At 47.0% G+C, this 15,801-nt stretch overlaps 1 protein-coding gene across 7 annotated transcripts in view; it reads left to right on the top strand.

Annotated features, from left to right (window-relative positions):
* The first annotated feature begins 3,729 nt into the window (after positions 1–3,729).
* The window catches only part of ILDR2 (immunoglobulin like domain containing receptor 2), a 46,196-nt gene continuing 34,124 nt past the window's right edge, over positions 3,730–15,801 (top strand). The window contains exons 1-2 of one of the 7 annotated variants that reach the window (XM_080374556.1): positions 3,730–3,787; positions 5,594–6,912. In XM_080374556.1, the coding sequence (XP_080230682.1) occupies positions 6,867–6,912 (46 nt within the window). In that variant the 5' untranslated portion in view covers positions 3,730–3,787; positions 5,594–6,866. Of the gene's footprint in view, positions 3,788–5,593; positions 6,913–15,801 lie in introns of those variants that run through there. The other 6 variants (XM_080374552.1, XM_080374553.1, XM_080374551.1 and 3 more) reach the window with 6 other exon arrangements.

The following is a 15,801-nucleotide window of genomic DNA, read 5'->3' as shown; positions in this document are numbered from 1 at the left end:
AAATGAATTTAGTAAGATAGGAACAGGCTGTGCTGAGCAGGTGCAGGGCATGGCAGATAAGCACATCACCAAGCAAACTGTTCATATACAACTTGACCTTTCTATCCCCTTATACCTCTATTTTCCCACACTTGCTCCTTCCCAAATCATCTAGATCTCTCTCTTTCTTTGCCTTTGATTCCCACCCTAACCATCCCATAAGAAGTCCTATGCAATCCCAAAATGCTCTTCCCTTACGTCCTGTAACATGTCCTGTATCTGTAGGCTGCAGCCCCTCTCAGTCCTAAAGTTGCTGTGGTATTGACTCATCTTGATGGGCTTCATACCTGCACGCTGGGTCTAAGGCTTTCCTGGGACAGCCCCTGGAGGGGCCTGGACAGGTTTTCCCTTCCTCTGAGTCCTTAGTTTGGGTTCCCGTATGTCATTGTGTCCCTGTGCTCCTCTGGACTTGTGGAGATGGGCTTTTGGTGGGCTAATGGCTCTTGTGATAGGTGTTGGAGGAGCCAGGGCAGGGTATTATCTAGGCTACCTCCATGCCATTGTCTCTCTGCACCCCTTTGAGGGTGAGTAACCGGGCTTTTATCACATAATTGCACAGTTGATGTCTTTCTCAGCCTGGTTATAGAGGGTTTAAACCTACGGTTTCCCTGGAGTGTGATACAAAGTGGGAACTTTGCCTTTCCAGTCCAGTAATTATTATTGTTTCATATGTAACGCATACCCATTTCAGGAATCAGAACCTGCAGGCTTCCCCTTCCTTAGGTGAATGACTTACCAGTAAGCTATAGCCATCAGCTTTCTCTTGGTTGCACTCCTTTTCACCTAATGAATCTTGGGTTTCTTTCTGAACAGTGCCACGACTGCAAAAGGAGCGGGGAGTGCCTTACCTCTCAGCTGTGCGATTAAGGCTGTAACTTTGAACACCTAGGAGTCAGGAGGCCTTTTTATAAAAGGTGAGCCATATCCCCCTGCCTGGTTCCCTTGCCTGTCTTTGCAAGGCTTTGCTGAGTGTTAGATTTATTGTGAATGTTCTGGATCAGGCCTCACAGGTGGTATCAGCATGTTTCTTCCAAGTTTCTGGGGGAACTTGAGTGACAGCTGCTGTGCTTCTGTTTGCTCTTCAGAAACAGTTGTGTTTGTGCTGGGAGTTGCAGTACAGCAGGTCATGGGGTTGTGGGATGCATGGGACTTGCTGGGCAAGTGCGTAACCCTGCTGACCAGCACGTCCCAGAACCACTAAACTTGTTAAAAGGTAAGTGGCAACCAGCTACCTGTGTATGGTACAGCTGCATCCCCTCTATTCAATAAATTTCAAATATCTTTAATGCTGTGGCTCCAATGAAACCATCACATTGCTCCAGTATCCTCGACAAATACTAGAAAATCCTTACTATCTGATAAGGCTTGGTTTTCAGGTGGAAAACAGGGATTTGGCTGGGACAACCTGGATGTATGTAAGCCTTAGCTTAGGTCCTTGTTGGACATCTATGTGCTTGGGACTATCTGGGCATGCAGAGAAGCAAAACTGTAAGCATGTAGTCAGCTTTGACAGTTGATTTTCAGACAGTGTATTTTCAGTCTCACGTTGTTGCTGAATGAGGGTTTTTTACATTGCTGTTCTTCTACATGTTAGGTACCAAAAATTTTCCAAAGTCTTGTTTTGGATCTGGCCTTAAGTAGGATGACCTGGGTAATTATAGACTTGTCAGACTGACAGGGATCCCAGGCGAAAGAATAGAATCACTGATACAGGAGTTGCTCCAATAATGTATTAAAGAAAAGTAATATAATTAATGCCAATCAACATGGGTTTGCAGAGAATAGATCCTGTCACATTGGTTTGTAATTGCATCAAAAAGATAATAAGTGTGGTTACTAAAGGTAATGCATTCAGACACGTGAGGCACGTGACTTGACCACACAACACTAAATCAAAGAAATGCAATGGTACAGAGACCATCCAGTCCCCAGTTAAAACATTAGCTTAGGATGTCTCAAAATGTAATTTAAAATGAGGAATTGTAACTGCACATTTTCAGTAAGCTTGTTCTTTCTTAGGTAATTTTTTGGCTGCATACTACTAAATATTTGTTGGTACCTTTGAAGGAAACACAGTCATCACAGATACTTGCAAATGATACAAAGACTGAGAGAATAGTTAGTAATGTGGTGGGATCTCCACCAAGAGGAGCTCCGCATGTGATGCAATATCAAAAGGACTAACAGCATGATCCCTGGAAGGATAAACAAAAATATTAAGCAGGAATGGTGATGCTGTAGTACTTCTGCTTTCATGCTTTTAGCAACTGTGCCTGGGATGCTCTCTCCAGATCTGGTGTTAGCTCAAGAATATAGCAAAATAACAGTCTGTTGAACTTCCAGAGAGAATGTTAAGGGTGCTGTGATCATCGTCTGTCTGTTACCTCTGTTCAGAAATGCCTTAAGGCAGCCCTTCCATCTAGCTTGGCACTACTAGAAAGTGAAGTTAGATGAAATTAGGGGAGTGTGAGGTCCCTTCCGACCCGAAGTGTTTTGTGATTCTTTTTCTAACAAATATGGTGTAGTTTAAAACAGGATGAAGTGTGGTGAAGTGATATGGCCTTTTATTAAGAAACTTGGATTAGACAATCACAAAAGTCCAGTTTGTGAACTCCAGCTCCCTGAAGATATTTGTGCTGCCCACAGTTTCTCTGCAGCCAAAACCATAGAGGGTTTATCAGCTCGTTATCTGTAGATATGCAATCAGAGTTTGTCTTATTCCTATTCAGTGTATTTTTGCACAATGACACACAAAAGATTGTGAGCTGGGATGATTCATTTACAACTGTGTGCCTATATAGTAACTTCACAAACTTACTGCTGATGCACATTTTTACTTACATGAAAATTTCAGTTTCCCTCTGAAAGTGTAGCAAAGGTACACTATGATTTTTGATGTCTAAAACAGAATCAGGAGCAGCACAGGAAATTTATACAGAGGAGTGAGTACTATAGAAAAATGCTGTTCTCTTGGGGGTTTTGGGATGCTGAATTCATATTACAGAACTCAAGGTTCATTGGAATGAGAAAGTAAAATTTCTCCATTAAATATTCTGAACATTTGTTGGTACAAACATCATGGTTAAGAACAAAAGCAGTTTATATATCCATATCACTCACTCTTGACGTTAATGGGAAATAAAGCTCTGTATTATTGTGCTGTCAGATGTAGCCCAGGCAGCTCAGAAAAAAACAACGTATACAGAGTGCATATATTTCAGCAGTGTCTTGCTGTGAAGCTATCAGCAATTAATAAGAGATTCCAGTGTAACAAAGCAAACGAGGAAAAGTTTTAGTTAGTAGCTATTCTGAAGAGGCTCACTAAACACTACGATTTTATGATATGTCATCTAATAGCTTCTGTAACATGCTGGTCTCAATACTAAATCAAGAGAACAGTGTCTAATGGCTGAATCTAGTATGACATCCCAGAAAGCTGTTGAAATCACTGTTTCTATGGAAATTTCTACAAGGGAAATCCAAGGGGCTTAATGGATGTGCAAAAGTACACATGAAGAGAAGTATTTTCATGCAGCATAGCCAGTTTTCAGGGATGTTGCTGAGATGGGTCATTCTGAGGGAGGTGCTGGTGTAAATCATTGCCGTTGCTGGTAACTTAACAAGCTGACTCTGCTTATCAACAAAGGAAATGACCACAAAAGACTGGTACTGGCAGATGAAAGGAGGGAGGGAGGAATAAAGCAGTTGGCAAGAAAAGAGCCAGCAGCTGCTACAGCATGAGTGAAAAGTAAGTTTGTTTGTTTCTGTATTGTTCACCCCAATTTGTTCATGATCCCATCGCTTGGAGGAGAACTGCTCCAGATGGAGTCACGGTATCACTTATATCGAACAGTGTTGTAGCGTGGTATTCTTCCGATTCCTTCTGGGGCTAAATTATGCAGAAGGGGCATGAGGAATTTGGTCATCCCATATCAAGGTTGTCAAGTGACCGAGGGAGATGAAGGTGGAAGGCTACCAGTATGCTGTTTCCCAGGGGACAGAGAATCCCTGCTGGGCTGTGGCTTGAAGCGATCTAGCTAATTGCATAGGAATTTACCCAGCTTTGAAGGTGAGATTGGGCTAACTGCAGTCATGCAGCTTTCTGTTTTGAAAAACTGGCTAAAAGGAAAGACAACATCCCAACATTAACTATTAAGCCAGCTCTGATGTTGCAATACTCAGATCAAAGGTCTACAGAGATGTGGAACATCTATTCAGGGCTCAGACATCCATCATATGTGCGTATATACAAATGATAGCTCACGTTAAGTGGGAAGGAACCGTACAGTGAGTCTGAGTATACGAAAATTTCAAAGCAGCTATAAATCCAACGTTACATGCAAAACAATGGTGTTTCCTTGTATTGAAAATCTTTCCTTCCTTTGTTGTGAGTCAAAAGTTTAGCAAAACCATGTATGCCAAATTTATTTGCAAAACCTGGAGTAGATAAAAAAAAAAAGCAAAAAGCTAGGAGTAGCTAACAATAGTGACGCATAACGGATTGTACTGCTCCCAATGTTAAACAGATGAGATAATATCAACATTGTCTCAGGAACTCTGGATCAGACTCCTGGCCAATTAAGTTATAGGGGCAAGGCACCAGGATTTCACTTGAAATGTTGAGGGTTAGCAGGAAAAATGGTTAGGGGAGGGAGAGGAAAAATAGCTTCGTGTTTACCTTTTAGGAGTCTTAACTCAGCCCATACAAATCTTCAGGAATTATAACCTATGGAAAGGTAACAGTGGTGAGGCAGGCCCTCAGCAGATGTGAAGTATTGTAACTCCATCTGAGTCTTCTGGAACTACATGTATTTCTGGAGCCTGAAGTTGTGGCCCTAAGGAGAGTTTCTGCTTTGCGTTCCAGCTGCAAATATGCACAAAAGCAGTGGGGTGTCAGATCACTGTGTGCTGAAGGAGAACAGCACCATGTGCTGTTGTGTATGTACGATATTTAGCATAACAGTGTCTTAGATCTTAATAGTGGCTTTTAGCTAGTACAGCGAAACAGTTAAATTCATAGTGTATCAGGTCAGAGGAACATCAGGACACTGATTGGGGTGGGTGTGTATTTTCTTTTTAAAGCAATGTTGAATAAAAATAAACTTCTTTGTGAAAAGTATTTTTAAATAACACTGAATAGCTCTGAATAAAACACTTAAAACCAGACTGGCTGCCTAGGGATTGTCTCTCTAATTCCACTTTATTAAGAGGGACTATGACTGTTGAAAAACAACTAAAATGTTTCCACGCATCTTTTATAGCAAACATCCTGTTTAGCTTTTTCACTCAGGTATTATCGATCTGGTTTTATTCACGCTTGTGAAAAAAGCTTATCTTGCCCGTAGAGAAGTCCAGTCTGAAAGGCAAAACTATGAGGAATCTACAGGCAATTGGAAAACACCTGCTGGAATGCAAATGGCTGGTACAGTTTTAGTGCAGGCATTCATCCTGGTGCACCTGCCATTAGTAGCAGGGCATACCTAGCACAACTCCCTTCTGGGCCCAACTTTGCATTAGAAAATCGAAATAATTTATATTCTTTGGGAAATTCCAGATGAAAAGAAGTTGAAGACTACTCCCGTCTCTCATGTGAATCACTGATGTCTGCAAAATCCAAACTTCACTTATGAACACCAGCAAAGCCCCTGAAAGAAAAGTGCCTGAAGATGAGCAGCATCCAAAGGAAGCTGTGCTGGATGCTGTGAAGGGTGAGTGCCATGCTGGAAAGGTGCTTCTCTTTGGTGCTGAGCCACCCCAGAAACCATGCCACTGTTTAGCCAGCTCTAGGCCTATGAATGATTCCACTGACTTATTTCACTTGTGCACAAAGCTTAGAACTTTTTGGTACAGTACATATGTATACACATGGGTCCACGGTGGCCAGGGCTGTTTAATTTCAGAGCAAGATCCATCTTTTAAAAAAAGTGATTTTCTTTAGCTGGATTTCTAGTTGCCTGTCCCCTTCCTCCCAAAAAACTTCTATCCCCTTCCAATATCATCTTGGCATGAAAACTTAACACCCCACAACTCAGCTGTCCATTGCTAACAGCCAGAACGCCTCCTCCTCATCTAAAATTATATCCCCTCTTCATCTAAAACTAAAGTAATTAGTCGCAGTGCCCAATGCTGGAAGTGGAAACCCCGGGGAAATTCAGAATTGGAACTGTCTACATTCGTTTCCCAAGGTTAATTTGGGGAGGATTGATGATGGGAGTGGACATGTTCAGCGCTTGAGCAAAGTTGTCAGCCGGGACGGGGCCGCGGGGCCGCGGCCCCGCAGGGTCTGTGTGCCCGCTCCGGGCCCGGCGGCTGAACTAGTTGCAGGGGAACGTGCCCTGGTGCCCGCTGCTGGGACAAGAGCCCCGGTGACCCCCGGCGGCACCTGGCAACCGAAACGCGCCTTTGCCGGAGGGAGGGAAGCGGCTTCGGGAAGCGGCGTGCGTGCGTGCCGGTGTCCCCGCGCCGCCGTCCTCCGCTCGCCTCCCACCGCCGGCCGGCCCCCGCCCGCGCCCCGCCGCCGCGCTGTCCCCGCCTGCCGCCGCGCCTGGACAGCCGCGGGGGCGGCCTGGCGAGGCGCCCCCCCTCCCCAGCCGCCGCGGGAGCCGGCAGCCGGCGGCAGGGGAGGAGCGGAGCGCACGGCTCGGGCCGCCGCCGCCAGCCCGGCCGGCTCTGCGGGGAGGCGGCTGCCGGAGCGGGGCTGCGGGCGCGCCGGGCGGGGCCGCCCCCCGGCCTCTCCCGCCGCCCCGCGGCATGGTCGCGCCCGCCCCACGGTGCCCCCGCCCCGCGCCTGCCGCCCGCCCGCCCGCGCCGCCGGGGCCCGCGGGAAGATGGATGGGCACGTCCTGGGCTGGATCGTCCTGCTGTGGCTCGCAGGTAGGGCCGCGGGCGGCCCCGACGTGTTTGTTCCTGCCGTGCCCTGCCCGGCGGGCTCTGCCGCCTTCTTGAGGATGGAAACGGGAGGTTTGGGGAAATGCCCCGGGAAGCTGCTGAGGGAGCCAGCGGCGGGTGGGGGTCTTTACGGGGGCGTACCGCGGCGCAGTTTGGGGAGACTTCGCGGAGAGGGGCCGGTCCCGCTGGGAACGGGGGGAGGCAGCCGGTGCCTCCTGCCGGCCCGGGGGCGGCCCCGAGGGGCCCCCGGCGCTTCGGTCCGCGGAGTGCGCTTGGGGGGGGGGGGGGCGGCGGGGGAGGGAGGAGCGCGTTTGTGGCGGAGACGGTGGGAGCCGGCCCGGGGAGGCAGCAGGAGCGCGGGGGGGCCGGAGTGTCCTTGGCCGCGGTGCAGGGGGGGATGGCGGCAACCCTCCTCTCCCCCCGCCCGCCCACGCCGGGTCGGGAACAATTGCAGGAACTTCTTTGCCGGTGTTCTGGCCGCACACGCCGTCTAAGAGAGAGGTCTGAGAGGAGGGGGCTGCTCTGCTTTGCCCCTGCCCCGGCTTCCAGGGGGCAGGATCCGGCCTTGCCGGTGATGGTGCGGCAGTGCCCAGGCCTTTGTAAGCGCCGGACGGGGCTGCCTCCCCCGGCACAGCTCGCCAGCCGCCCCTTGCCCAGCCGGCTCCCGAAGAGGTCGGGCAAGCCCTCCCTAAGCAAGGGGGAGGGGAACTGGGGGGGGCGGGGAGCGGAGAGGGCTCTGCCGGGGAGAGAGGGCAGGGGAACAAGCTGCAAGGGTCTGGGTCAGAGCTGGACGACGAGGGTAGGGATTACAGCAGGATGAGAGCGGCAGGGCAGCCGGGAGTTGGGGGAAAGAGGGGGCTCTGCCAGGGCAGCGGCAGGATCTGCCGCCTCTGAGCGGGTGCAGCAGCCAGGCACAGGCAGGAGCAGGAGGCTTTAGGAGAAGCTGCAGCAGGCTCACTTCACCAGGCAGGCTGGTTACAGGCTGAAAGAAGAAACAGACACTCTTGGATTAAGTGGCATATATTTCCCACCACCACCAATGTGTCCCACAAAAAAGACCTCAGCCTCTTCTGTCTTCCTATTCAGATTTAGGATTCACAGGCAGTAAATTTCGGCTTTTAGTCATAACACCTCTCTCCCACCACCCACCCACCCCTTTCCTTGCTTTTTCACTCTGAGTCATCTTCAACACCGGTGCCTGCCTACTGCTCCCTTCCAGGGTTTCATGGCCTCATCTGGGGCTTCGGCAGCTTCCAACTCATCCTCCCTCCTTGCCTCCCTCCCTGCCATTTGGCTGCTTCCGAACATATCCCGCTTCACTGAGTTGGTCTGGAGTGCCAGCACACCCACAGCTACCGCTGCTTTCTTGCTAGCCATAGGAGTGTGCTGATAAATAGCATCCAGGGAGTGGTAGAGGAGTACAGGGTGTAGATAAACATGACATAACATTCCTCTCTCTTTTTAAAGAGCTTCATTATCTGGCTAGATCAGGACTTTTCCATCAAGCTAGAAAGCTGGGCTGTTGACACCTTTCTCCCTCCATTAAAGGTAGTTCATGATTATTGGCAGCTGTTTGGAGCATGCAAGGTCTGTGCAGAGAGAGAGGTACCGCTGCGGTAGGAAGACCTTCCAGTCTCCTCTAGTCCTGGGCTTTTGAGGCAGGACTGCTTGCTGCTGGTGCTGTCGACTGCTGGCAGGCAAAGGCTTGCGGCAGGCAACAGGTTAGCCATAGCCGTGTGCCGAGAGATGGAGGCACCAAGAGATATCCACTTGTTCCCCTCCAGCCTCCTGCTGGCAGCTGCCACCCAGTGATAGAGCAGGCGGTGCTGTCCCATTATGTGGCTGAGAGAAAGCAAATAATCAAAGATGTGTGTGTGAGGGGGTGAGTGTGAGCGTGTATGTGTGCGCGCAGAAAAGGGAGAGAGGCTAGCAAACATGGATTCAAGATTTTCCTCTCCCCAGTGGCTGTGCAAAGGAATGAAAGGTCTGCATCAAGGTAAGGAGCCCTAATCCATTCAGAGTGGTACACTCCACTTTGGGAAAGAGAAGTGGGGGTTGGGAGGTGGAGGGGCCAGGGTAAGAGGCAGAGTGCAAGACAGGGACAAAAGGGAGCAAGAAAGAGAGAGAGGCACTCTCTCCCTCTTCTGTCCCCTCCTCCCCCCCTGAGGTGAGCTGAGAAATTTCTGATTTGCACTCATAGTTCCTTTCCTCCCAGCAATAATTCCTCTCTGTCCTTTGTTTGTCTTTAATTTTTGACTTTTGCCTTTATCTTTTGTTTGGTTTTGTGCATTGTGACTACTTACTGCAATTTCAAAAAATCCTGTGTGAGGTACAGTGGATTTGTTTGGCTTCTCTTCCTCCTGCCCTGCTCTCCCACGTGCCTAAAGCTCGTATTTTAGTAACAACAGCAAAAGGATGAAGAGCAGGTCATCCTTTATTCCTTCCTAGGAAGTGGCACAGGTTAGGATATGTGTAGGACTGTGTTCTTCTCATTCTAGAAAAAGAAGTTAAAATTTGCAAAGTATCCTTAAGCCCCTGTGTAAAGCTGGTTCTTGTAAACTACCAAGTGCAGCTTGATTCTGGAATGAATCCTCCCCTCGTGTTTACCATTATTCTTACTAACGCTGTAATTCCTAATGCATTTAAAACTGGAGAGAAGTGTTACACTGGAGACTGAACTCCAGTTTTATCTTCAGAACAAGCAGAGCAAATTCTTTTCTGCTTCGCAACTCAGGCTAAGCTTGGAAAGATTACAGTTAGAAGGCTGTCCACATTTACATGTGATCTGCTTTCCCTATTAAGTAATTTTTCACCAATAATTTAGCACTCACTACCTGTTTACTCTCCCTAAGCAGAAGAGCCACTGCAGTGCAATGGTGTAGTACAAAGGCAGGTAGATTTACTACCTCTGCTTTCCCAACCACAGTTTAGGAGAGCAGGCAGAGGGGGCATGCCGGAGCACAGCTGTGCTTTGCTATTTCCCGGCCAACTGAGTGGAGTTCTTGGGAAGGCAGGGAAACGGATGGATTATTTTACCTGCCTTGAATTGAAGTATTCACCTGATTTCCCTTGTCTGGCTGCACACAGCATAAGTATAGTGTAACTTGGAAGAAATCTTGCATTTATCTTACTTTTTATTCCTGTGAGATCACCTTGAGTGGGAGTGGCACCAGTGGGAATCTCGTTGCTATCCTAAGGACAGGTGTTATGGCTTGGTGTTGTAAGTCTTGGAGAGATTCTTCCCATTTCTTTTCCTTCATTCTCAGGCTTCTGGTGGTGACCAGTTGCTGAGCGATAGTGCTGGGAGTGAATTCAGGGATGCTGAACCAAGACTGTAAACCAGGAGCCATCTGACAATTTTAACAACTTTCAGACAGTAATAAGACAGGGTGGATTTGATCTGATGGCCAAAGCTGACATAATTCACCTGAAAATATCCAGGGTGACTTCTGTGACGGTGTGGAAGGGGCAGGTTGTAAGAGAGTGTAATGAGCGCAGGGAAGCTGGTGAAGAGAGGCTGATACCTAGAAAAGTACATGAAATATCCTGAGCTCTTGTGAAAGCCTTTACGCAGTCCCTGCCATTTTGGGGCTGTGCACTCCCCTAGAGAAGTCAGGAGCCTGGGGCACCTGGGGGACAGCATCACAGAGAATGGGGAAGGGCAAGGAATAGTCCAGTGTCTGCTGCAGTCACCTTGCAGAGTCTGGGCTCTACCCTGCATGGAGTGTTTCTGTATTGAGGTTCTGTGCTGTGGGTGCAGGGTGTGCAAGGCCATGCTTTTTTCTGACTGCTTTGGTTTTGTCCCTTTCCAGGTTAAGCAGTTAGGGAGCTGAAATTCTCGGTTTTGCTATAGAGCTGTAAAAAGCAGTACCATGCTTTCACCTCAGCTGCAGCTGACCTATTTAGGCATTGCTTTCTTGCTGGCTAAAAAATTGACAATTGGTGGCCACGGCGCTAAGAACACAAGTCTGATAGGAACCAGACCAAGACATCCAATTAATTTCCCATAAACCACTCAACAAAATCCAATGGTGATGGCTTTTGCTGATAAATTGCATGGATTGGATTTAGTCCAGCATGAGTAGACAGAAGTCTGTACAACACAATCTCAGTGATCCCACTGGCTCTCCATTCACCTGTTCAGACATTTGTTTAACATCTCTAACGTTTCAGTCTTGAAGCCCCGATCTTGCACTTCCTGATTCAGGCTTGATCCACCTTTGAAAGTCCAGATGGTTTGCCTATATTCAGCAGCAGGGGAAAGAATACTTTTAATTGATGTGTAGTAGCCAAGGCACAAAAAAAAAGAGATATTGGCATCCTTTTGCCCAACAGTTTGTTTGGGAAGTGACATGAACTACCGTAGGAGCACTGTCTCTTACCAATAAATGTATGCTTTTCTGCCAAAGCCCTTAGGTATGGTCTAGGAGTAGTTTTCCTGAAGTGCCTGGTTCAGGGTCCAAGGAGTTCCTGTTCTCTGTGCACAACTGCCACTCCTGTCCATAAAGATGCATCAAACTGGGGGGATGTAATTTTTGTAATTTCATCACATCTGCTGTCCTGCCTCAGGCAAGGGGGAGTGTGAGCCAGATAATTGCAAGGAAAGAGATGTGATGCGTGCACAGATAGGGAGACCCATGCTGACCCGAAGAGTAATGTGTGCTGCCTTTTCTTGGACTCAGATCTTGCCTAATGCTAGAAGGATGCAGTGTCTATGAGACCTGTTACACTGAACTATAGTGTTTGGCTTTGCCGTCTTGTACAGGGATTGGTGCTTCAGATCACCTTTATTCTAACTAGATGATCTTTAAGTTCCCTTCCAACCCAAACCAGTCTACGGTTGTATTCATAAAGGCTAATTTGAGGCTGTGTTGTGAAGCTAAATCTTTTTGGGATTCATGTAGCCTCAGGGAGGCATAGGGTCCTCCGGAAGGCAACTGAAAAGCAAGAGCTTAAATTATCGCCTCTCAGTTGCCTTCTCTCTTTTACTCATGGAAGGCACTTGGGAAGATCAGATTTACAAGGCTTAAATGTGAGTTTACAAATATCCCCTCTGTAATCACTTCCTGGAATTTTCTTTAATCACCACTAAAATGTATTAGTGATAGCTTGTGTGTAATGTTGATTGCATAGTTTGAATGCGTAATCTGAGGATAATTTAGGAAAAGAGTCGGAGAAAAGAGACATACACATTGCCAGTGAGAAACAAACAAAGCCCATACAATTCTATTTCTGAAGTGTGATTATTTTTAAGCTCTTTCTCTGAGAGTATATATTTACACATGCACAGACACATAACCATGGATTCTTTTTATTTTCTGAGAGTGAGGATATCTGTGTGCTTTAAGATGCACTTGATTAGTATTTGCAGACCTTTTTCTGGGGATTTAGGAGATCAAGAAAGAAGGAAAGCAAAATTGTCATGTAGTCATGAGACTCCCACGAGCTAGATTTCTTCTTGTGAAAGTTCAAACATTGTGAAATTCACAATGAACAGGTTGCTGCTCTGGAGCATTTACATGATGATTTTGAAATAAGGGCTAATCTTGCTCTGTCTGCATTAGTCAAAACATAGCAGAGCACAATTCACTTTCTTTTTAGTCCTACTTGTATTAAACTAGACAAAGAACTACCACGTTGCTGTCACTAAGCTTGTCATCGTTTTTAATATCTTTCACTCTTTTTTGCTCTGCTATATAAACAGCCCAGAGTTCCGTCCTGTGACATATCTGAGACTTTTCTTATCTTGGCTAGTCTCTTGAAGATTTTTGAGGTCAGCAGTTTCTTCTTGAGGTTCAGGAAGTCCTAAGCTTCCATATGTGAAATCTGTAACTCACATGCATGGGCGTAGCTCATAGGTGTAAAGCCATCATCTTGCCTTCAGCCAGTTAAACATCCTCTTGGCCTTTTCGATGGATGCTGTTACAGTGGTGACGTACAATGTGAATCGATTCCGATAATTTTTTTTTGGCAGAGGAAATAACAGGTGTATAATTTCCCAGTTCAGCCCTATATAATTATATATAATTTGACTTAAATAGATCTAGAGTTTCCACTGCTCCAGTCTCTCAATCTGAGGTATTGTGTTGCTCTTAAGTGCTATTTTTCGAAAGAATCTGAAAATACTACTTGAAAAGTTAATGAAGAACTTGGGATAGGATATAGAAGATGCTGGATAATGTATTGCACATCTCCCAAATGCTTTTGGGAAGAAGAATTCCTGTGGTTTTCCCAAAGCTGCTTTTCTTTTCTTTTCTTGATACAGACATTCACATGGTGGTGTGGTAGGGAAAGTTAGTCAGATGGGAATTTGCTAAAGCTCAGCTAATCATTTATTAAAGCAGTCCTGGCCTGCCAAACTCATTAATCTCATTAACAGGGAAGGAGGGCTACGGTGCATGGTTAGCTGAAAGCACTGTGTTTACTAAGCAGTGTACTTCGTTCACAAGGGAAAGATTTAAATATTCACTGTGTCACTGTTTTATCCTTGAAGCTGAAGTAACGTGATGAGTCACTTGATCAGCTCATGTCACATGCTGGCTATGGCCACAGACTCTGCGTGGGGTCAAGCACAGAGTTGCCAGATATAGGTCTGACCTGCACCTGTTTGTTTTTCAAGGTGTTCATCATGTCTCTTGCATTCAGATGCAACCAGGGAAGCACAGGTCTCTGGAGAGGAGAGCATAAGGCAACATCACCACTTGGTTCACCTTGAGAAGCAAGTGGTGACATTCTCTTAGTGCTGCATGGCTGCCACATTTCTGCCCCTCGAGTCCCTGGCAGAAATGTCCCAGCTGCCACTTCTTGAGTTCTCTCTCTGCTTACACCTCGGGAAAGTGGAGGAGCTGCCTCATACCCCTGTTTCTTCTGTGGGAGCATCTTGTTGGGACCTCAGCTATGTTTTGTGGTACTCTGGAGAACATCCACACTTCAGTGTTTGGGTTTGGGTCCAGGCACTTCTGGCAAAACTAGTGGCATCTCCTGTGCAACTTCCACATGGCGCAAGCACAATATGCATAATGCTATGCATTCATTGTATGCATAATGCAGCATTCCTGTGCAAATGCTGTAGCACCGCTGTGCAATGCAAGCACAAGGTAGTCCTCAGAGTCAAGTCCTGCCTAGATCAGTAACTCTTTGTTACCATCAGTGACTATCTTGCCTCTCTGAAATATGCTGTCTCCTACGTTGTGTCTATGTGGTGTTTTTTATCCCTTGACTGGTATTCAATAGACTTCATTGTGATTTACAGTTTGGACATTGATAACTTGTTGAATATTCCAGTGTTGGTCCAGCCTTTTCACTTCCCTTTGGTTCTGACTCTTGATCATGAGATCTCTGCTTGCTTTTCTGCTTTTCAGATCTGCAGCAGTCTCCCACTTGACCTTGTCCCTTCATGCCTGCTGTTGTCATACTGTTGATGCATTTATTGCTCTCTGTCTGCTTTAAGCTCCAGTGCTTTAGTCTATGCCTTTTTTTTTTCCTGTCCTAAAGATATCGCCTGTCATTTCACTTTCTTTTGCCAGCTTCCATCTCCTTTTCATCTCTAGTTTCTGGAGTGGGTGGTTTATTTTTGCTGACTCCATTTCCTTTCCTTTCTACATCATTTCTTAATCTCCTGCAACCTGGCTCCAGCCCTTTGAAATTGTGTTGACCTAGGCTGGGACACCTTCTTCGGCTTCTTACAGATGAATGTAAGCTTCCTGGTTCCCTTCTGCTTCCTATACTTACCCTGATACTTTATCCTTACTCTTTTCTTCTTTCTTGACATTTCCCTTTCTTTCCTACTGCTTCCTGACATCAGGAAGCCTTTCTTTGTCCTCAGTCTTTCATTTCTCCCTAAGCTTCGCCTAAGTCCATCAGTCCCTCCTGATGTTGTGTAAACATCCTCTTCTGCTTTATTCTCTTGGAAGTTTCCTTGTGTCTTGTCCTCTTTTTCGTTGGGCACTGCTATGGGCGTTGGGGTGTATGATAACTGAGTGTAGGGAGGTGCGATCATCAACATTTTCCATATTGAAACAGATTCCCTTTTGTCATATGAACCTGCGCCATCAGATCCTGCTGCCCCTCAGCTGGAGAGAGTGACTGGTTACAAACTTCCCCTTTCTTAGATGCCCTCTTCTTGCTCCTGGGCTGTTCCTGTGCCTCCACAGCCAGCACATCCCTGCTTGGGAAGGTGTCAGTATGTGTTTCCAGTGTTGTGTAGTTGCTCTCAGTCATTGCTGCCTGCAGGTCAAAAAGGAAGGAAGCAATGAGGGCGTGTGTGGAAGGTTTTGGCCATTCCCCTGTGGGTAGATGGAGTACCTCGGTCTCCCGAGGGCTCTCTGCAGGCATTGCTCACTGACTCTTAGCTTCTCCCCAAGCTACGCAAGGCTGTGGCAGCAGTCCCATGCATCTTTTCAGAGGCCTTAATATATCAGCTCCAGGCTGTGGCTCTCCTGTCAAATGGTAGATAAACATTACGTGTTGAATTCCATATCCTCCCTGAGAATGTGAAAAACTTGAGTGTTTGGGCCATTTTTCTCTGCACCTTTCACATGGAGCAATTTCTCTCAGTGCTGCATGCCAGCCCTGGCAGGAGCTGTATGATTTGGATCCACTCCTTCATGCATCTCTAGAATTTGGCAGAGCAAGCAGCACTAACTGGGCACCAGTGCACAGCAGGCTGGGCCAGGCACTGTGTGCTGGCTGAGGAGGTGTGATGCCACTGAAATTGGGAGGGATGTGACTTATTTTGCATTGGGATTATTATGAACTAAGGATCTGGCCCCTTGGCTGACCTGTAAAAGTGGAGTATGGCCATCCCTAAAACATTTCCTCTTTGTGAACCTGCCATAGAAGCTGTGAATCATCACGCTGCTGTCTTAGTGTCTC

The sequence above is a fragment of the Falco punctatus genome, assembly GCF_963210335.1.
Source record: "Falco punctatus genome assembly, chromosome: 2".
Lineage (NCBI taxonomy): Eukaryota > Metazoa > Chordata > Aves > Falconiformes > Falconidae > Falco > Falco punctatus.
Note: the sequence above shows the minus strand (reverse complement) of the source record. Positions and strands in the feature narration are given on the sequence as shown.